Genomic DNA, 22,548 nt, shown 5'->3' with positions numbered 1-22,548 from the left:
AGGGAAGGTTACTGGCAGGTTGCAGTTGCTGCCAATAGGCAGAGCCACTGGGATTATGCAATTATCGGCCCCTGTGTTTTCTGCATAATCATGGATGTGCATTACTTGCCACTCAATCCAGAATCTGCTGCATTAATTGCAGATTTCCCAAGAAAAATATTTCTAGTGCAAACGGAGCAAATGTTACTAAACAAAACTTGCTACACACATTTCCGGGTTGTGGCTGCTCCCTAACAAAGCTTAACCAGCCCCCTTTCAGTTGCTATTTTCTCTATTCAGGTGCTAAATTGGCACTAATGAGGTGCAACTTTGAAGTGGCAAGATTGCCAGTTGTGAGAATGACAAAATAACAAATGAATACTGCTACAGATTTTGCCACGTAATTTGTCCGTAATTCGCCCGGCTGGCCGTGCGTCCCTGCAGCATCTCTCCAGTCCCCCCTGTCAGACTGGCTGTTCCGTCTTCATTTCCCATCACTTTGTTTTGGGCGGAGTGCGCCCCCACCTGACCCCCCACCTCCCAGGCCTCCGAGCGTGAGCTCCGGTGGCTGCCAAGTGTGAGCTCATTCCCTTCAGGACTTCAGTGACTACAAGAAGGGAACGGATAAGGCCAGCCTGGGAGAGGTTCTCTCCCTGCTGTTACTGCGCGTTGCTTGCTCTCCTGCTCCCTAGTTGGTTGTGCTTGCTGTCCTGCCCCCTCGTTCGTTGTGCTTGCTCTCCTGCCCTGTTATTGGCATTGTAAATGACAATGCCATTTATTTATGTTTTAAAAACAAAAACATAAATAAAAATGTCATGAGCAATGCCAATAGCTCTAACTTTAACCCCTTCCATGCTTATGACGGTCGGGAGCCGTCATGGCACACAGTGCTCGTGTGCTGATGACGGCTCCCGGCCGTCATGACCGCACCCGCAATCGGAATGTGCCGCACAGGCGCAGAATCGCGGCCGCGCCCAAGGGGTAAAGAATGCCAAGACCATTGCATTGTAAATGCTTGTTATGCATGGCACCAGCTAGTGGGTGGTGGCAACTCTTAGCTCATCCCTAAAGAATGAGATAAAAGTTCCCAGGGTTAAGCCTACCTACGTTTGCAGCAGTCCTTGCTTGCCCTTCTGCAGACAAACTCACAATGCCCCTCACTCCCTAAAACCAAGGTGGAGAAACACCTCTTCCCTTGTGCTGAGCCTGTGTGCCTGCCTCAGGGAGTAACATTGGAAATGGGCAGCCCTTCCTCTGTGACCACTCTAAACTAGTTCTGGGGGCAGCTACTCTCCCAATGGGATTGGTGCGCGTCCGACCTCAAGAACTACCGCCCCATCTCGCTGCTCCCGTTCCCTGCAAAAGTAATCGAGAAGACAGTCAACAAGCAGCTGGCCGCCTTCCTCGAGACGAACGGATCCCTCGACCCCTCGCAGTCTGGCTTCCGGGCCAACCACAGCACCGAGACCGCCCTGATCGCAGTCACCGATGACATCCGAGCGCTGCTCGACAACGGAGAAACAGCGGCCCGAATCCTCCTCGACCTCTCCGCGGCCTTCGACACTGTCTGCCATCGTACCCTGGTACAACGCCTCAAGAACGTCGGAGTCCAGGAGAAGGCACTGGAGTGGATCATCTCCTTCCTCGCCGGAAGGACTCAGAGTCCGCCTCCCTCCGTTCAGATCTGAAGCCACCGAAGTCATCTGCGGCGTCTCTCAAGGCTCCTCGCTGAGTCCAACCCTCTTCAACATCTACATGAGCCCCCTCGCAGACATCGCACGCCAGCACAACCTCAACATCATCTCCTACGCCGACGACACCCAGCTGATCCTCTCCCTTACCAACGACCCCGCCACCGCCAGAGCCAACCTTCACGAAGGGATGAAAGAGGTAGCCCAATGGATGAAGAACAGCTGCCTGAAACTGAACTCGGATAAGATGGAAGTCCTCATCCTGGGATCCTCACCCTCCGCCTGGGACGACTCCTGGTGGCCCCCCGCCCTAGGCAGCGCACCCAAACCAACAGACCACGCACGCAACCTGGGCTTCATCTTGGACTCCTCCCTCTCCATGACCAGACAAGTCAACGCCGTCTCCTCGACGTGCTTCAACATCCTGCGCATGCTACGTAAGATCTTCCGGTGGATCCCCACCGAGACCAGGAAGACGGTCACCCAGGCCCTCGTCACCAGCCGTCTGGACTACGGCAACACCCTCTACGCCGGAACCACCGCCAAACTCCAGAAGAGACTCCAGCGGATCCAGAACGCCTCAGCACGACTCATCCTGGACATCCCCCGTCGCAACCACATCTCCGGACACCTGAGAGATCTGCACTGGCTCCCGGTCAACCAGAGAATAACCTTCCGTCTCCTCACCCACGCACACAAAGCCCTACACAGCCAAGGCCCAGGATACCTCAACAGCCGCCTCAACTTCTACGCTCCCAAACGCCAGCTCCGATCGACCAGCCACGCCCTCGCCGCCGTCCCCCGCATCCGTAGAGCCACCACAGGTGGACGGTCCTTCTCCTACCTCGCCGCCAAGACATGGAACTCCCTCCCCACCCACCTCCGCCTGACCCAGGACCACCTCGCCTTCAGGAAGCAACTCAAGACCTGGCTGTTCGAGCAGTAGCAGACCCCCCCCCCCCCCCCCCCCCCCCAGCGCCTTGAGACCCTCTGGGTAAGTAGTGCGCTATATAAATGCGATGATTGATTGATTGATCGTCTGACTGGTGAACAAATGAAGAGGCCTACCCAGGTGTTAGATAACATTTGTCTGTGACAGGGTAGGCCATGCTAAAGTAAATGAAGTTCAAAGGTTCTCCCCAACTGCCCATTTTGTCCGGGGAAAGAAAACATCTTCCTACACCCAGGTCTTTGTCTCTGTTTTGTAGCTCTTCTCACACTTCATCAGGGTTAGGAAGTCAGAGGACTTCAGCTCGAGGTTAATGCAAATTAATATTTAATAGACATTTGACTTCACCATTGAGTTGGTATTTTAATCAATATTAAAAATATATGTTGAATCTTATTTTTAGTTGTACCTTAACTAGAGCTAGCAAACTCAATAATTAATATAGCTTCCCAGTGTTTTTCTATGTGCTGTTCAGTCTTTCTAAAGGAAAACGGCTTTCGGATAATAGTCCCTGTAAGGACATGTTAACAATACATTTCTACATGGCCTATCAAGCACTCTGGCTTATGTGCTACTAAGCCTACTTAGAGGGGACGCATTAGTATTGTATAGTTATTTTTTGACCTGTCAAAAGTGTCTATTTTGACAGGCTGAATTGCAGTTTTTACAGCGCTACAGTGGTGGTCCTGAAGCTATATTTGCACTTCCACTGTGGTGGATGGCACAGTAGGTGCTGCAGGCCACTATTGGCATCTAACTTTCTGGCATTGAGTACACATTGTACCATATGTCCGCGACCAATAGAAAGTTAAAAATGCCAGTTAGGAGTATACAAGTCTGTGTTCCCCCATGTTAAAAGGTGAAGCACAGGCACTGTAATAACTGGTTAGGAGTTGTGCACAGATTCCTACATCCATCTGAAACAAATACAACACAATTTTGAGGCACATCACACAAAAGATGATCATTTTGTACAATTAGGAACAAAGGTCAAAGGTGCATACAGGTCAGTCAACGGTCATAGTCCAGAACATCCTTTCTACTGGTGAAGTAATTAGGCACCCTAACTGGAGACTCCCTCTTACACATGAAAGCCACCTTCATTGGCCCTAATCAAGTTGTTAGATTAATTCCCATAGAAGTGAAACTACCAGGAGTGTTTCTCACTTGGATAGATACAAAGAGAAGCGAAGTGTTCTGAAGACTGTTGCACTGCTGAATCAAGCCCTAGGCACGAGTCGGTGAACCAGGCTTCAATTGTTTTTTGACTCAGATACCTTGCACTGGGAGTCAAGCTCATCCATGGGCTCTCTCTTTGTATTGCTTCCACTTTGACCAGTGAGATCCATTTTCTGACTCCCATACATACAGGTGAAAGTGTGAGAAGGTGGTTGACACCCAATCAACGAGCAGATTGTTGTAATGGCTTTAGGGAAGTTGAAAATCGTTTTTAAGATGGTGTGACTCCAAGAAAGAACCAATCGAATTCTATCAAGGTCGGGTAAAGTCACAATTCTTCAGGCCCTTGAGGAAGCCTGCTGCATTGTGTAGGATATCATTAAGGGTGCCACTGTTGAGTCAAAGGGGTCATTGGGTAGGATATTTCAACAATCCAGACAAAACAGGACAACGATTGAACAGCAGTTCTATAGTCTCTTTTTGAAGGAGTAGTTTCAGTTTTAGATAGAGGTGGTACCAGACCCTCTTAGTTTTCGTGGCGATGTATTCCTTGAAGGTGGAATTGGTGTCCTCTGTGAATCTGAGTAACATGGTATTAGCTGAAAGTTGGGGTTCAGTACTGTTGAGGTTCTTGTTGTTTTCACGGTTTCACTGGTCACTGCTTGTAGTCCTTGATGAACAGCAGGAAATCTGTTTTTTAACGTTAAGTTTCAGACATGTGCTGGACTTCCAGGTGTGGATGAGGTGTTAGTTCTGTTTGAGGCACTGGATGTTTGGAAGAGAGGGAGTTTCAAATCTAGTTATTTGTCATCAGCATACTGGTGAATTGTTATGCCTTTATGAGTGAGTTAGTCCCGGGTGGGTGCAATGTAGAGGATGAAGATAACCAAGGATGAGATAAAACCCTGGTGAACCCTGAAGGTGATCTAAATCTTCGGAGACCTGGAGGAGCCCATGAGAATGTTCTGGTGTTGGTTGGTTGGATAGATAGGAGGAGCACCAGTGGAAGTAGTTTGCAATGAATTCCATTCAAGACTTAACGGTGTGGATGAGTGCTTGGTGGTTGATGATTTTGAAGGTAAAGAAGGGGGGTTGTTGTTAAACAAAACACTAATGATATTGACTAAGTGGTGGTAATTTATTTTGACACCGTCTGCGTTGATTAATTCTATATATGGACAGTGCCCATAATGATACAGTGAGGCAAAGTGTTTAATACGTATCATTGGGCACCGAGCACCTTTCCTCCTCACTGAACACTATTTATTCATTGTAATTATTAGTTAATTATCAGTGATTTATTCTTTGAATAATACAGCGAGTTTTGAAACCTAAAATAACTTTTATTATATGCCCGTAGGGATCACTGTTCCTTAGAACTCTAATAAACTAGTGGTCATTTATTTCCGTTCAGGACCACCAGGTTTTTCTGGCTGTCCTGAACAAAAACAAACCTTAGAATTTTGCCTCCTGTCAGTCACTTGCTTCACCGATCCATCATGTCCTCTCTATTATGTATTGTGGCTGCCATCATTTACATGTGCATGTTCTGTTTGACTAGTATTTTATAAACAATATTTTTGCGTAAATGCTCAAGAATTCCATACAAAACACTATAGTCATTTGAAGTGTAGATATTTTTTATTCAAGGAAGAATTCCAGAGCCAAACACGGAGAATCATCAATGCATTTGAAGGCCTGCATCAGTTTCTGGACAAAGAAAAGCAAGATCTCATCAGCAAGGTGGAGATAGAACACAAGAAGAACGTAAAGGAGATCCACATGAAAAAGACCGACCTTGAGAAGCAGAATTCGTCAATCATGGACCAGATCACAGAGATGGAGGGGAAGTGTGAGCAGGAGGATGTGATGTTTTTGATGGTGAGACGCCTAGACCTAGGCACTCTGTGATGCTAGATGGACCGTATCTCCCCCCCCCCCCCCCCACCCCGCCCGCCCCAGGCGATCTCACCATGGTTACACAGCTCAGGAGCAGGGTGCAGAGTTGCAAGAGTGGGGACTAGGAATATATAACCAGAATAGCAGTTATCTGCCTTCCGAGGCCTGATCACAGCTATAGGAGATGTGTCAGTCTAGCAATATGGCGTTATTGATTAGGGATGACGGTTATTAATAAATAGAACTAGAGAAGCATTGTTGTACCTGGCTAGGGGGGAGGATTGGCTGTTTAATACACCTCTTGTGAATGTATTGGGAGATGAGGAGTGTAAGTTATTGAATTAATTCGTAATCACATGAAAGATAAATGAACCACAGTTTTCCACATGGCCCCAAAATTGGTTTTGACCCTCTTAATACAGATTCCCTCCAGATGTTTTCCATCTCTCCGGCATCTTAAGCCCTTGTGATGTGCACTCTGAGTTTATGAATTCACAAGGTAGCTCTTTAAATCTTATCTAGCTTAGGGTATTGGCTCTTCCCATGCAAGCTTCTAATCCTCTGGAACTCTCTTCCTTACCATAACTGCTCATCTGTTCAGTTTCACTTTTGGAACATAACATCCATTGATTGTTTTCATCTGGTTAAACTGCAAGACATTTGTCTTGTATTCTTCCTCTCACCCTCAATCCAAAGAAGTTGGTTGAAGTTAGTTAGAGGATGCAAAAATACTTTGCAAAAAATTAAACCGGTACATTACTAAACACGTTATTATATTTGACTATTGAAAGTATATCCTTCTCTATAAGCACAAAACCCCCCTCCTCAAATATGTTGCCTACTCTCTAACTCTCGTTTCTTAAGTTATTGTCTCTGGCTCAACCCCTTCTTCTGACATACTGCCCTCTCCAGTTTTTCCTTTCTTTCCCCACGTCCTTCTTTGCACTCGTTCCTCAACTCGTGCCCATGCATGGGAAGAGCATTGAGATTATTAGAGTGGGCCTTGGTGTCCAGTGCAGCAAAAAAGGTCCATCAAGTATGTAAGACATTCGTCGTCTAAGATAAGAACGTCTTTGACGTCTAGGTGTAGGGTGGTAGAAAAATTTTCCTCAAGAAGGTTGTCTCCTGGTGCACTTGCTGTTGAAGAGCATCTGAACAATAGATTATTGTGCCCAGAAAAGGGGAATTCCTTATGAGACTGCAGTAGCTGAGGCTAGAAATTTGACACTTTCCCCTCTGATCTTCGATGTCTCCTGCCAACTCTATGCTTCCTTCTCCTAGTTTTTGGCCCTGTTGGATTCTTCCTCAAATCTTTCTCTCTCTACTTGTCCCATAAGTCTCCTGTCCACTGTACTCCTTTCATCCACATTATCTTGTTCACTATCCTCATTTCCCCTGTAATCTCTCAACCTCTGTCCTCCATTCTCTGCCTGCTTTCTCCTATCTTCATTTTAACTTCACATAGCTTTTAGCCAAAACAAAAATAAAGGGCAAACAGGTAAAGGGTTTATTGATGCTGAAGGTGCCCTTTGAACTCTACAACAATGTTAGTATTGTAGCCAAAGTTGACATCTTGTTTACCGTACTTATGGTTGTAATTTATATTGATATGAACCAATAGCGTATAAGTCTCACACTGACAATGCTGTTCCTATTCGCGCGAGATTCATGTTCTTCTTAATGATCGCATCTGGGATGTCAGTCCCTGTCTCCTTTGTAATCAGAAAAATCAAGAGGGGAGTGAAACCCAAGCATGATATTTACTTAAGGACCAGGTACTAAGTCTGGATCTCACACCTGCATCCAGTTACATCTTAGGATCATGTCAAGCTATTGTCAGCATGCAAACCTGTAGGTAAAATATGATGTACAGTCATTTATCTCTGTGTTTTTCTCTCCATTATTTCTCCCATTCTTTCTAGGGTGTAAAGAGCCTCTTGAACAGGTCCAGTGCGCTTTTGATGTTACCTCTTACAGTAAGGTAAATATCACTTGTACCCATCTGCAATCATAGCACAGACTTTGTTTTATTCACTGTATGTATGTATGTTTGATTGGATATATGTGTGTGTATGTATGTATGTATATATATATATATATATATATATATATATATATATAAAAAAACTGTGGTCGATAATACAGTGCAATTGGGGGACAGAAGGGCTTGGGAAACACCCTTCAAACCGAAATCAGTCTCCCAACCAAATATGCTGCATGACAATCTAGATGTATACCACGAACTAGTGACGCAGGATTTGAAAAGACTATATACCACTGTAAATAAAGCCCACCATGCAACAAATAAACTCAATCTGTGTTACGACAATCTCATGAAACAATTGGGTACAGATGCTAATGTAATCGTGAGACAAGCAGATAAAGGGGGCAACGTGGTCTTATGGCCGCGACAGCTCTACATGAATGAGGCTGAATTACTACTGTCAGACATATCCTGCTACAGAAAAAGTTACATTCATATTGTTAAACCGGCGTGGAATGACCACTATGTTAAACGTCTTGCCTGGAAGAGTGAGTGTTTACTCAGTGATGCAGAATATCGATTTCTAAAGAAAGAGCACCCAGTGATCCCCACTTTTTATCTAATCCCAAAGGTGCTTAAAAACATTGCCAAACCACTGGGCAGACCGATTTATATCGGTTATTAATAGCATAATGGAAAACACCTCTAAGTACATTGACTATTTCCTCCAGGAATGGGTTCAAGGTCTGAGCTCATTTGTCCAAGATACATCTGACTTTTTAAGAAAATTTGAGCATATCGAATGGAGTTCTGACATGATGACTTTGGATGTACCTTCTTTGTACACCTCAATTAGACACAATGACGGTATAAAGGCAGTTGGACATTTCTTAAACATGAGACCAATGAACTGTGCACCACACAATAGAATGTTCTTGGCTATGGTGAAAGGGTGCTTAGAACATAACTGTTTTCCTTTTAACAACCAGATCTACCATCGGGTGAGAGGAGTTCCGATGAGGGCCTGCTTCTCCCCCAGTTACTCTTGTTTACACATGGGGCTGTGGGAGGAGCAGGTCCTGATGGGGGATCACAAGATAATTATGGACAATCAGAATGTTGTTTATCTCAGGTATATTGATGACCTGTCTTTTATTTGGGAAGGCACAGAGCAGAGTGCCAACCAATTTGTTGAAATGCTTAATATCAACTGCCTTAATTTACATTTAACGTCAACTATCAATATAAAAACAGTTTGCTATTTAGATGTGCAGGTGTACATAGAAAACGACTCCTTGGCAACAAGACTATATAGGAAACCCACTGCGGGCAATACTGTGCTCCATGTGTTGAGTCACCATCTGCAGCATTTGATACGCATCATCCCTTATGGTGAGATGCTGCATATCCGACGTATATGCAGCTCGGACGTGGAGTGTCGATTGCCCAGGCAGCCAGTAAAAGACGCTTTCTGGCTAGAGGATATGCTGCTAGTGTGATTGATGTATTTAACAACAAGGGGTGGTGATGGACAGAGTTTCTGAATTAAGCAGAATACTCTCACCCAGTCAAGAGATCAGGGCTAGATCCAACATAGTTTTTTAGCTCACTGCACCATCCCAGCTCAGAACCTGGCTATATGCAAATTAGTCTGTTCCTGTCCAAGTGCATGATGGGAACAGGGCAAACCAAACTACCAAGCCAATTCTTACACAGGGAAGGAAACAAGCTACCGGGGACCGGTTTCTGGCACTTCAGCCGTCGTCGGCCCGGCTTGCTTGAATCCTGATGGTGCAATGAGCAAGGGACTCACATCTGAGTATACCCTTCCACGCTTAGGGTGGACAAAATATTTAACAACAAGGGGTGGTGATGGACAGAGTTTCTGAATTAAGCAGAATACTCTCACCCAGTCAAGAGATCAGGGCTAGATCCAACACCGTTTTTTAGCTCACTGCACCATCCCAGCTCAGAACCTGGCTATATGCAAATTAGTCTGTTCCTGTCCCAGTGCATGATGGGAACAGGGCAAACCAAACTACCAAGCCAATTCTTACACTGGGAAGGAAACAAGATACCGGGGACCGGTTTCTGGCACTTCAGCCGTCGTCGGCCCGGCTTGCTTGAATCCTGATGGTGCAATGAGCAAGGGACTCACATCTGAGTATACCCTTCCACGCTTAGGGTGGACAAAATATTTAACAAGACTGCTGAAATGCCAGAAACCGGTCCCCGGTAGCTTGTCTCCTTTCTGGTGAAGAATTGGCTTGGTAGTTTAGTCTGCCCTGTTCCCATGATGCACTGGGCCAGGGACAGACTGATTTGCATATAGCCAGGTTCTGAGCTGGGATGGTGCAGTGAGATAAATACCGGTGATGGATCAAGCCCTGATCTTTGGACTGGGTAAGAGTGGTCTGCTTAATTCAGACACTCTGTTCATCACTACCCCCTTTTCTGAATCGTTTTTGGCCACTATAGGTGTGGCAGGGTATACTCAGACATGAGTCCCTTTCTCACTGCACCATCAGGATTCAAGCAAGCCAGGCCGAAGACGGCTGAAATGCCAGAAACCGGTCCCCGGTAGCTTGTCTCCTTTCTGGTGAAGAATTGGCTTGGTAGTGTAGTCTGCCCTGTTCCCATGATGCACTGGGCCAGGGACAGACTGATTTGCCTATAGCCAGGTTCTGAGCTGGGATGGTGCAGTGAGATAAATAACGGTGATGGATCAAGCCCTGATCTTTGGACTGGGTAAGAGTTGTCTGCTTAATTCAGACACTCTGTTCATCACCACCCCCTTTTCTGAAGTGTGATTGATGTAGCCATGCAAAAAAACAAAAATATATCTAGAACTGAAGCATTGATACCTAAGATACAACAAACAGTGCAGGGTGATGTTAAATCTGGCACCCAAACTAGGATCATTCGCACTTATAATAGGCAGCATCAAGAGCTAAGGAAAATCTACAACCGTAACTGGAACCTGGTTCAGGGGGACCCAGTGATTGGAGATTTAGTGCCCAAAAAAACAGAACTTACGTTCAGGAAATCATTCTCGATGGGTAACAGTCTAGTTTGCAGCAGCCCCGAAGGGCTCACATTAAATATAAGTATGACAGCTGTTAAATTCAGGTTCTGGCTTTTTAAAATATGAATTGATTCATTGATTATTTTCGAAATTTGTTTTTTAACACATTCTCTTGGGACCATAATAATAGTGGGCAACGGCACCTGTAATGGGTGCTTCTGTTCACAAGGGCCTTGTTTATTTTTGCACTATTTTGCACATTTTTTTTGTATTGGCATAAATTGATGTTGAATACAGGATTAATTTCACAACTATTTTAGGATTAAATAACTTTGCTCACTTGGGCTACATAAAAGCCTGGTTTAAAGCAACTGCAGCAATATAAATCGTTTTCGAAAATGCAGAATGTATATATTGGTTTTGTAACGATCTGCCCGCTACGTTAATTTACGTGTGTATACCTGGATTTCCAGGTCACAAGTTTGATAGGGCAAATACCAAATGTGTATGTGTGTGTGTGTGTATATATATATATATATATATATATATATATATTTGCAAATCCAAGAAGGGTCCTTCCGGGATCGTTCTCCCGTCGTCAGTTGGCGCGTTTTTTCGGCAGACCCGAACGCTGAACTAATTTCAATGTCCAAACAATTTGCCCATAAGCAATACGCGCACTCAAGTGTATGGATGCTATCTTCTTTATTCCTTAGGAAACGTTACGCGTTTCGGCACCAGTTGTGCCCTGATCACACATTAACCGAAAAGACATATTGGCACATTAAATAAAGTTCAGTGAAACCAAAATAAACATAGATGAGGTGACAATGCTATGTAGGTCACAAGCAAATGCATGCGTCGGCCATTTTAGAGTGGTAAACTATACAAGGCAAACGGTGTATAGCCGATAGTATTGTAAAGTAGTTAACTTTTTTCACAAATATAACTTCGACAATACATAGCCAAAATTAACAATTTCATCTTGTCAAAAATAGGCAATATGGCAAAGAGATCGTGCCCTGCTGCTATTCAACAATAACTTGGGTCATACAAATAATAATGGTTACCCACCGAAAATAATCTATTTTGGCCTGCAAAATATGCAAAAATCAAGTGTTTGACCAATTCAAATATAGATGAAGTATGTCATGAGACCTAATATGTTCTAGTGGGTGCTCAAGTGGTAACCTTGATTAAGGTTGCTAAATTTCATTCGGTCTAGTGCCCAATTGAAAGCTTCTGTGAAGACAACCGTACTGATAAGTAAGGTAATGTTCATAACCTAAATCTGGTCATATGATAAACCACTGGGTATACCATGCAACGGAAGTGACCGACGAGAATGAACCAATTCACCTCACATAGTAAATACTTCATAGAGCCGAAAAAATTTCCAAAGTGCAAATCAATGAAAACCTTATCTCTAAATGGTGCAGTGATCTTCTTTAAGATCCTCGAAGAAAAGGGTAGGGAAGAGTGAAGTGCATACAAACAGTGAATACTCCCTTTCTTTCCTCCTGAAAGAAACATATAAACATACAGTTAAAATTTGATACATTAAAATATCATACATCAACTTATATTAGTGTTACAGTATATCAGAAGATAAGAGGGCAGCTTGAGAAGAAAAATAAGAAACTCGCAGAAATGTCCTGCTAGGTATATGTTCTATACACATTTCAGCTATGTCAGATGATTGGATAATCCTCATGCAAATGAGTTGCCAATTCCTCATCTAGGTTGTGCCCTCCGGGGAATTTAGTTTCCAATTCCATGATCCATTTGGACTCTCTCTTTCTCGGTGCTAGATCTCGATTGCCACCCCTCCTCCCAATATTGACTTGTTCCAATGCAAAGAACTTAAGCAGTGAATTATCAGATTGGTGATGTTCACGAAAATGTCTGGCCACGGGGTAACTAACATCTGAGTGTGTGACTGCTCTTAAGTGTTCCTGAATATGCTTTTTTACCATGCATCTTGTACTGCCTACGTACTTTAATTTGCATGGGCACTCAAGTACGTAGACAACAAAGTTAGTATTGCATGTAAGGAACTGTTTGATCTCATGTTTGGCAGTACGTCCAAGGATTTCTATCGCCTTTACCATAACACTTGTTTTACAAGCCCTGCAATGGCCACAGGGATAGAATCCTTTCAGACCGTAGATATGCTGTTTTTTGGTGTTAGATAGATCACCTTTGACTAGGAGATCTCTAAGATTCCTTCCTCTCCCAAATCACCTACAGGAGAGGCAGGGATGTGCCGAAACGCGTCGTGACGATATGGCAAGCACAATTATAAACATTTAAAATTGCACTGAACCTGGGTCTTCCTCGTCTTTTTCAAAATTTGTGAAGCAGGACGAGCCTTGCAGCATATATCCTATCTATCTATCTAATGAGAAAGACCGCTTGGTCGAAACGTGTCGCCAATAAACATCTCCATACACGGACCCTGGAGTGCGAGTCATTTGCATTTCCTGGTGAAAACCTTACTGGGAATCCTTTCATATATATATGTATGTATGTGTGTGTGTGTGTGTGTGTGTATATATATATATATATATATATATATATATATATATATATATATATATATACATACACACACACACAACTGGCGGTCGCCAGTAGGTACTTCTAGTTAGGACCAAGTTTCCATAGGAAAAGCATTTTTTGATTTACTTATAACCTTTGCGTCGTTTGACGAATCTCTGCAACATTTTCCCCCCAATTTTTTTTTCAGATCAGCTCCTATCTTGAAAGTTTGGGGGTGATTCGTCATGGGTGGACTGAGAAAAAAGGGGGTCCCAAAACTTGTTTTCTCCATGCAACTTAAGACAAGGCTACAAGTCAAACTGCTGAACAGAATAACGCCAAATTTGGCAGTGAAAAAGGTCTAGGTCCAGAAAGCACGCTTTTTTCTTTAAATGGTGTAAATCCGATCAGTAGTTTTTGATAAATATCAAAATATACAGCTATCAATATTTTAGAATTCTGACATCTGATTGGCTGAGCACGGCAAGCACGAGCTTGCGGCTTATTGACTGTGAACGGTTGAAATTAGGAAGTGTTGGCAGCCATTTTGTGACTCAGTTGAAAAGAGTAGGGGGAAAAAAAAGAAAAATTGTAGAGTAGGTTATAGTGGGAACACTGTGAACTTAGTTTAAGAAGTCTGTAGGGTGCAGAGACAGGGAGTTTTAATGTTGCGTAGGCCGTGGAAATCACGTCCGCAGAGCAACGGTGCATGGTATTGTGCCAAGGTTGCGTTGTCTCTGGAAATCCCGTCGGGAAAACAATGCGCCGTATTGCGGCAAGCAATGTGTAGGGTGCACACACAGGTAGTGTGAATGTTGCGTAGGCCGTGGAAATCACGTCCAAAAGCAACGATGTGCGGGATTGCAGCAATGTTCAGTAGGCTTGTGGAAATCATATTGGGAAAACAACAATGCGCCATATTGCGGCCTTCCTTTAATATAATGCACAGTAATGTTTACTTATAATGCGGTGTTCACTTTTATCACGGATAGTGTTACTTTGTTAGAGGAAATTTAATATTATGTGGGAGGGTGTCTTCTGTCCCTGTGCGCGGAACAAAATTAACGTTTATTTGGTTGAGGTGGTCCGACAGCGAGCTTAATGTTGATTGGCTGCGAACCATTGAAAGTAGAATTGTTGCTAGCTGTTCCCTCTCCCTCCGCGGAGTAGCAAAGACAACTGATTGGCTCACATGTTCCAATTTTGACCTTGTTAAGCTTAATGTTCATTGGCTGTGCAGCATTAAAAGTAGAAGTGTTGGCAGCCATTCCCTCCCCCTCTGCGGTACACCATGGACATTTTATTGACTAAAGGGTTCAGAGTACAAGTTTGCTCCTTATTGGCAGTGACGCACTTCAAAGGAGTATAGGAAAAAGAAGTAGTAGATGGGAGGGTAGGAACACTATTAACTCTGTACAGTGGCCACAAGGTGGTCGTGTGAAGGTAAACATTGTTTTTTTATGTATTTTAAGGGTCATTCATATAATTTGCATGGGACCTACAAATCACCGTGGGAAAATAAGTGTGTTGCGGTCTTCTTTATATTAAGTCCACGGGTGGGATACTTCCCAGGAGCACTATTTAATTAGAATGTGGTGTTTACTTTTCTGACGGGGAGGTGTGGTTGCGCTGCAACAATTTCAGTCTAGGTTTGAAACTGTTTTTATTAAGCAATCACAAATATACTTTCTTAGGAAAGTGAAGCTGTATATATCAGAGGGGTGACAAATAAAAACGCAATTCATAAAATATTCCTAAAGCGTGGCCACACCCTACCTTTTTTTTGTCGCCTATAGTTTGTAAAAGTGTTGCCCCATATTTTTGTTAATACAAAAGGGCATCAGTTACTTTCAGATAAAGTAGAAAAGAAGTGCACAGGAGAACAAGAAAAGGACCACAACAAAAAAAATCTAAATTTGTACAATTTCTATTCTGTAGAACTCTGGAAAGTTGTGTCATAGTGCTTAGAGGTCGCTCACTGCTCCGTTAAGAGACCATGTACTGCTTTAAGAACATATAGGATAGTAGTATAATATACACTACTATTCCTATATATTCTATAGGGAGAAGGAGAATAGGAACCACAGCTGAGAAAAGGAGAAATACCAAAATATCGTTCAGAAATGTAGGGTTTATCAAAGTCATTCAGTAAGTATCTATGCAAACAATCTTTTTTACTCCTGGCGCCAACAAATCTCCAACTCTTGTTGTCTGAAAAAATGGCACTGTACTACAATATACAGAATGTCACTGATACCAGACAATAGGAAAAGGAAAATAAAGCATGAACACAAAACAAGATGAATAATGAAAGATTTTCCAGTGGTGAATATTTTCAAATCTTCTTTTCTCCCATACTTCAAAATCTTTCAACTACGCGTCTACGGTCATAAACTCCACTGAGGTCAGTATAAATGTGAATATTACAATATACATACACACACCATATGATCCCAGGGGGGAAACAGAGTAAGAAGCAGTAGCTGCTGATGTTGCATATTAATCTTTAGTCGTCGCGCCCACGGGTCACCAACACCTCTGAGGTCCGTATAGTGTCCATATTATAATATACAAAGTCACACTATATGAGCTCAAAGGAGCGAGAGAAGGAACACTGTTTTCTCTTTTTCTGAATACAAGCTGCTGACGTTACATATAAATGGCAAAAACAATCAATAACCCTTTTTTCTAAATATAAATCTTTAAATAATCACAAATAGCTACATATTATAAATATCTGCTATGCCATAATCAAATAACTTGTAACTCCGTAATCTGTTTTGTTGTCGCAAAATAAGCATCCAATGGAAGAAAACTGAACCTGCATCACAGAATGGACATGCGTACATAACGCGCAAAAACAAAACTAATCGCTCAACGGTGTGGTTTATATACTTTTTGGTTATTGAGTAGTCTATGAAAGGAACATACGGCTCCGCCCATTTAGATGTCACGTTTTACAGTTGACACGTACTCACGTTTTCACAGTTTAACTTGTGCACGTGTTGCAAAAAGTTACAAAATGTGAAGCGGTAAAGGTTTCGATTTCGATCCTCACACGTATAAGCTCCTTAATATGTTCGTACATTGGAGAGCTTAACATCTGTTACCCGGCAAACCGTGTCATTTCCTTTCTAGTGACTAAAAAACATCTCTTAAATTGCCGTAATTCTAAATAGAAGATATAATACAATCGTTCGGAATAGAAGAAAAAAAAGACGTGCTAATATCACTATGGTTTAAATTAAAAAAATGCCAGTATTTGTAAAGCGTTCTGCTACCTTCAGAGAGGTGTCCCAGCGCTCGGGAGTCTGGAAGATTAAGCAAGGTATTGCCCACAGTGACATTGTGGTGGGCTAAAGTGACGCCGGAGCCGGGAATCGAGCTGTGGACGCTATTGTTTAAAGTCCGGTATCATAGCTGCCGCATCACACTTTTTCCACACTTAGATGTTAATTAGTGCTAATTAAATTTTAATCATTGTTAAGACTACTGTTACAGTTAGTTTTTCACTACAAAAAGTATGCATGTTTTTTTTATTTACTTAAAAACAGTATAGGTGTCAGGGAAATTGTAGTTAGAAATTATTTTTTATAATACCTTCGAAAACCATAGGTTTTAAAAACGTTATAGTTAGAAATTAGCATTTAAAAAACCTTAAAAATTCACTGAAAAATCCACAGGTTTTAAACGTTATAGTTAGAAATTAGCATTTAAAGAAACCTAAAAAATTCTTTTTTTTTTTTTTTTTTTAAACATTTTTATTGATTGCAAGAAATGATATGATTCATTACAGTTCAGTTCGATACTTAACATGCAAATAAAGTTAATATAAACAGCAACAAAATTTGAGGAATGATAACAACGTATAGTTAATATATAATCCTATAATTCACATTAGCTCTACTATTACAGTAATAAGCTACTAGAGCAGATAAACAAGGCTAAACTAAATCATGCATCTTGGCTTTCAAAAAAGTGCTTCCATATCTTTTCTTTTCTCAGAAGAGCTTTAGGACCCCTAAGTTTAGCTACGGCAAATTCCATAGTTCTAATTTCGTAAACCAGAGCTAGCCAATCCGCAACATTAGGTGGTTCTTTAGAAATCCAGACTCTAGCTATTGTTAATCTAGCACATGCTAGCAAGATCGTTAAGAGATCCTTATTGGGATAGTTCCCGTCTTGGATGTCTAATAATACCGTTTGTACCGTAATATCCGATAAATTTATCTGGTTAAATTGAAGATGGTAAGATATACGATTCCAGAAATTGGAGAGTACAGGACATGAAAATAGCATGTGTTCAATTCCAGCCGCGTCCGTGTTACATTTAGCACACCTAGATTTCTCTGTCATCGAGTTACCATGTGCCCATCTGGATATTCTTTGAGGCGTGTAATACAATTCCGTAATTGTCCTATATAGCTGCATTTTCAACTTAGACGAGTGAACTATTTCACTTAAATGAGTTAGGGCATTTCCAATTTGTGTTGAATTTATGTTTTGATTTAATCTACGAGACCATTTGGCTGCAATTTGAGATGTGTTTTCGCCCTTCTCCTTAATAAGCCATTGATATCCCAACCTGATTAATGATTTAGTTTTTTCTGAGTAAATACCTTCAATAATATCAGATTGTTTAACTTCCGTTATTTTCAGTTTATTCCAGAAATAATCTCTTATTTGTCTATATTTAAAATGCATGTCATCCGTAAGCCCGTTTGTAATTTTTAAATTCTCGAAGTCCCTCAACCCAGTAGTGCAATAAAGATCTCCCAGTGTGCTTATATCCTGTCTAATCCATCGGTTACCCAAGCCATCCGAGAATATGTCAGGAAGACCCGGATTGTTCCATAGTCTAAGTTCAGTATTGTAAAATGAACTATTACTAATGTACAGAATTTTATCCCAAATTCGTATAGCATGTTTAGCAGTCTTGAACTTTACTCTTTTGAAATAGTTTGGATCATGCACCCGTAGTAGAAATTGATTAGCATCTGCCCCCAACATGTATTGATGAAAAAATAAAGAGGAAGTATTTTTCAATAGGCTCCTAGTGCGTAAAAGAAAAGTAGCTAAAAAATAACGAGTAAAATCCGGTAAGGTAAGACCTCCTTTAGAGATTGGAAGTGTCAAAAATTTTACCGCCCTTCGTGCTTTTTTATACCCCCAGATAAAGCTGCTACAAATGCCATCTAATTTTCTAAAAAAAAGCTTATTTGGTTGAAGCGGTATAGCTCTGCACAAATAAAGTAACTTGGGTAAGATTTTCATCTTTATCAGGTTTATTTTCCCTAACAAACTCAAAGGTATCTTGTGCCATTTTTTAAAACTCGCGGCTGTTTCCTTAAGGAATAACCCATAGTTTAATTCCACGATTCTCTCCACTTTAGCGGTAAGTTTAATACCTAAGTATACGGCTTCTTTGCAGGTTTTGTAGTTACATATAACCGGAGTATAGTTAAGTATAATTTGAGTTTTGTTAACATTTAATTTATACCCGGAGATTTTCCCATACTTATGTGCTTCTTCTATAATTGCAGGCATAGCTTTACAAACATCCGGTGTATATATTGCAATATCATCCGCGAAAGCAGTTAATTTAAGGGTTATATCCCCATGTTGAGCTGGAATTATATTAGTTTGATCATTTAAAGCATTTAAAAAAGGTTCTAGAGATAGAGCAAATAATAATGGGGAAAGAGGGCATCCCTGTCTTGTGCCTCTTGCAATCTTGAAGTTGTCAGAGTCTATACCTCCATAGCTAATCACGGCTCGTGGATCGTCATAGAGAGATTTGACCCAATCTAGATAAGAACCATTTATGCCCATTTTAATTAATACTGACCACAGATATCCCCACCCCACTCGGTCAAATGCTTTTTCAGCATCTAGCATTATCATACCGAGTGGGGTGTTAGTAGTTTCAGCTACATCCAGAGCAGTTATGGAAGTATTAACATGCAATGTAGTATCTCTACCAATCACAAAGCCATGTTGTTGGGGATTAACAATATCCGGCATATGGGGTGCTAACCGATTGGCTAAAATTTTTGCAAAAATTTTCACATCAGAGTTGAGTAAAGATATAGGCCGGTATGAGCCACACTCTTTTTCCGGTTTTCCCTTCTTCAGAAAAAATACGATTTTAGCAAGTTTCCATGAAGATGGTGATTGTTTAGAGACAATAATTGAGTTAATGACTTTTTGAAGTAATGGAGCCATCTCTTGATAACACAGTTTATAAAGTTCCCCTGGTATGCAATCCTCACCTACCGCTTTACCTAATGGTAAATGGTCAATAGCCAATTTAATCTCCTCAGTAGTGATATCAGTATTTAACTGCTGAGTTACTTCATGATTTAGTGCACCCGATGGCCCTAAGTATTGATCTAGATATTTTACAACCTCTGCGTCATTCGATGGCTCCTCAGGGGTATATAAGTGTTGATAAAATTTTACGAATTGCTTTAGGATTTGATCCTCTTGTCCATATATCACAGAATCTAGTCCAACTATTTCCTTTATTCTAGTTTTCGCTTTTCTATCTGCAGTTTTAAAAGCCAATATTTTCCCGATACAGTCCCCACCTTCGTACTGATCTACCTTGTATTTATGTAGTTTAGTTGCATATCTTTCTCTCAACACTTTTCTGAGTCCAGCTTGCAGTTCCACCAATTGTGCTCTAAGCCCCTCAATATCGCTTTTTGATTGCAAAGTCGCTTCAGCCAATTGTGTTTCCAGATCCAACAATTTAGATGTCATATCTTTGTTCTTATTATAGTTTTCTGCATTGAGCCTGTATACATATTGTTGGACACACCCTCTAATGCTACATTTGCAAGCATCCCATACCGTATTGATACTAGCTGTATCGACATTTAATTCAATAAACTCTTGTATGTGTTTTTTAATTAGTGAAGTGAACGTTTGGTCAACTAGCAGATGTCTAGGAAAAGTGAACTTTCGTGGCTTTACATTCTGATTTTCGATATTAACATCCAGAAGAAGAGGGTTATGATCCGAAGTGACTTTGGGACAGATTTCAATCGCACAATTATCTAAGATTTGTTGTGAGGCCCATATCATGTCAATCCTAGAGCATGACCTATGTGGGGCGGAATAGTAAGTAAAGCCGGGCACCCCAGGATGTTTAGACCGCCATAAATCTCTAATGTTGTTTAATCTTGCAAGCTCTAAAATTGCAGCTCTTACTTTATACATTCTTTTAAAGTTCATTGGCCCCGTAGAGTCTATTTTATAGTTCATAACACAGTTAAAATCTCCAGCAATCATAGTTTCCCCTTCCCACTCTAATAGTTCTAAACTTAGGTCTTCATAAATTTTAGGCTTATCAATATTTGGGCCATATACCACACACAGTACCAGCTTAGCCTTCACTCCTTGCATCTGTGCTATTACCCATCTACCTCTAATATCAGAGGCAGTTTTAATTATCTCTAGTGGGAGTGTTTTTTGTTTTAAAATAGCAACCCCCCTTATGGTCTCATTCAGAGAGGTACAAACAACCAATTCATAGCCTAGTTGGATTAACACCTTTCTGTCTTGATATTTTATATGAGTTTCTGTCAGCAGCACTATATTGGGGTTATACAATTTAATCTCTTCCTGTACTAGTTTTCTTTTACTTTTACTGTTTAAGCCATCTACATTCCAGCATAGAATTCTTAGCTTAAGCATTTATTTAATATTAATCGTAAATATGTTGTTCTCCTTTTCCTCAATATGTTTTACATTCAATACCATTTCGTTTCTACGTTTCCTAAACAAAAATACATCGTCAAGTCTTGCAATCATATTTTTTACTTTTATCACCACCCCCCACCCACGACACCCGTTGCCACCCCTGCCCTTGTGGCAACCCCACCCCCTCCCTTGTTGCAACCCGTTTCTTGGGGGGGAGCTCCCCTCTAGCGTTGCTGCCGCTAGCGTGGCAGCGCAGTGAAGAAACATGTATGAATGGCTGCTCTAACCATATTTAATTCATGCCTAATTGTATCTTATTGTATCTATATTCAATTCGATTCAATTCAAACCCAAAAAAAAAAAAAAAAAAAAAAATCCTCCTAAGTCAAGAGGAAAAAGAAAAGAGAAAAAGAAGAAAAGAAAGAGAGAGGAAGTATAAGCATATATAAGCATATCAATATATATAAGCTTGTCTCTCTAGAATTTTACAAAAGAGTGCAGCACTAATTTTCCTTTTCTTTTTGGTTTCTTCTTTCATTGTCCCGGGAAAATTTTTCCAGACATTGTTCCGCAGATATAGGATCAGTAAAGAAGACCACTTGCCCATCCCGAATAACCTTAAGGCGAGCAGGCTCTTGAAGATAGGCCAAACATCCTAGATTTTTAAAGGCATCGATCAGCTTCCGGAGTTCCCAGCGTTTATCCATAGTGGCCTTAGTTAAATCTGACTTCACAAAAAAAGTGAAGTTGTCAACAGTAACCGGGTTATTAGGTTTTGCTTTTAATGCTACTGCTTGTCTCAAAAGAAAGTTGCCAAAATAAATCAAAAAGGGTCTCGGAAATTTGCTATTAGTGTTTCTTTGGACTAGCGGAAGTCTGTGTACTCTCTGGAGTTGGGAGTCCCAGTCCCAATCTGTGAGGTCCAGGAAGGCCCTTTGAAAAAGTTTAACCATAAAGGCTCGCGGGTCTGACCCCTCAATTCCTTCAGGTATTCCGAAAAAAGTCTAAGGTTCTGTCTCCGGGCCCTATTTTCCAAGTCTTCCACTTTAGCCTCCAGAAGGGACACTCTTGAGGTATTTTGTCTGACAATTGATGTAGTTTGGTTCACATCTTCCTCCACCTCTACTATTCGTGATTTGATGTCCTCAATTTCTTTTGTTACTCCTCCTAGATTCTGGCATATCTCCATCATAGTACCTTGTATTTTCGTATTATCTTCTCTTAGTTGAGAGTATTGTTGTTGTATCTCTACTCTCTGTTCTATCAGGATCTGCATAATTGCCTCCATTGAGATGGATTTCGGAGGTATAGAATCTGAGATGTCAGAAGCGCACTGTATTGCGGCTTTACTAGTTTGTGTAGTGGATGTATCAGGTACTGTTTCTTCAAAATTTATCTCATCGGACATATCAACCAAAGAATCGTGTTCCACATTTTCTCTTAGTTTAGCACTAGAGTTATGTTCTAGCTGCGTTGGAGTTTTCCTCAAACTCGATACTATAGTTTCATTCATCGTTTCAGAATTTAGAATTGAGTGTTCAGGATCTTGTTCCTCACTGGATTTCTCAGCAATGTTTAGTATAGTATGAGACAG

General features: G+C 41.5%; 1 protein-coding gene across 1 annotated transcript in view; it reads left to right on the top strand.

Annotated features, from left to right (window-relative positions):
* LOC147717617 (E3 ubiquitin-protein ligase TRIM11-like) overlaps positions 1 to 22,548 on the top strand; it is a 658,037-nt gene that overhangs the window by 114,454 nt on the left and 521,035 nt on the right. The window contains exons 3-4 of the mRNA XM_086920534.1: positions 5,449 to 5,679; positions 7,620 to 7,678. Of these exons, the coding sequence (XP_086776660.1) occupies positions 5,449 to 5,679; positions 7,620 to 7,678 (290 nt within the window). The remainder of the gene's footprint in view (positions 1 to 5,448; positions 5,680 to 7,619; positions 7,679 to 22,548) is intronic.

Source organism: Lissotriton vulgaris, chromosome 5 (assembly GCF_964263255.1).
Source record: "Lissotriton vulgaris chromosome 5, aLisVul1.2, whole genome shotgun sequence".
Lineage (NCBI taxonomy): Eukaryota > Metazoa > Chordata > Amphibia > Caudata > Salamandridae > Lissotriton > Lissotriton vulgaris.
This window is presented reverse-complemented; position numbering and strand designations above follow the sequence as displayed.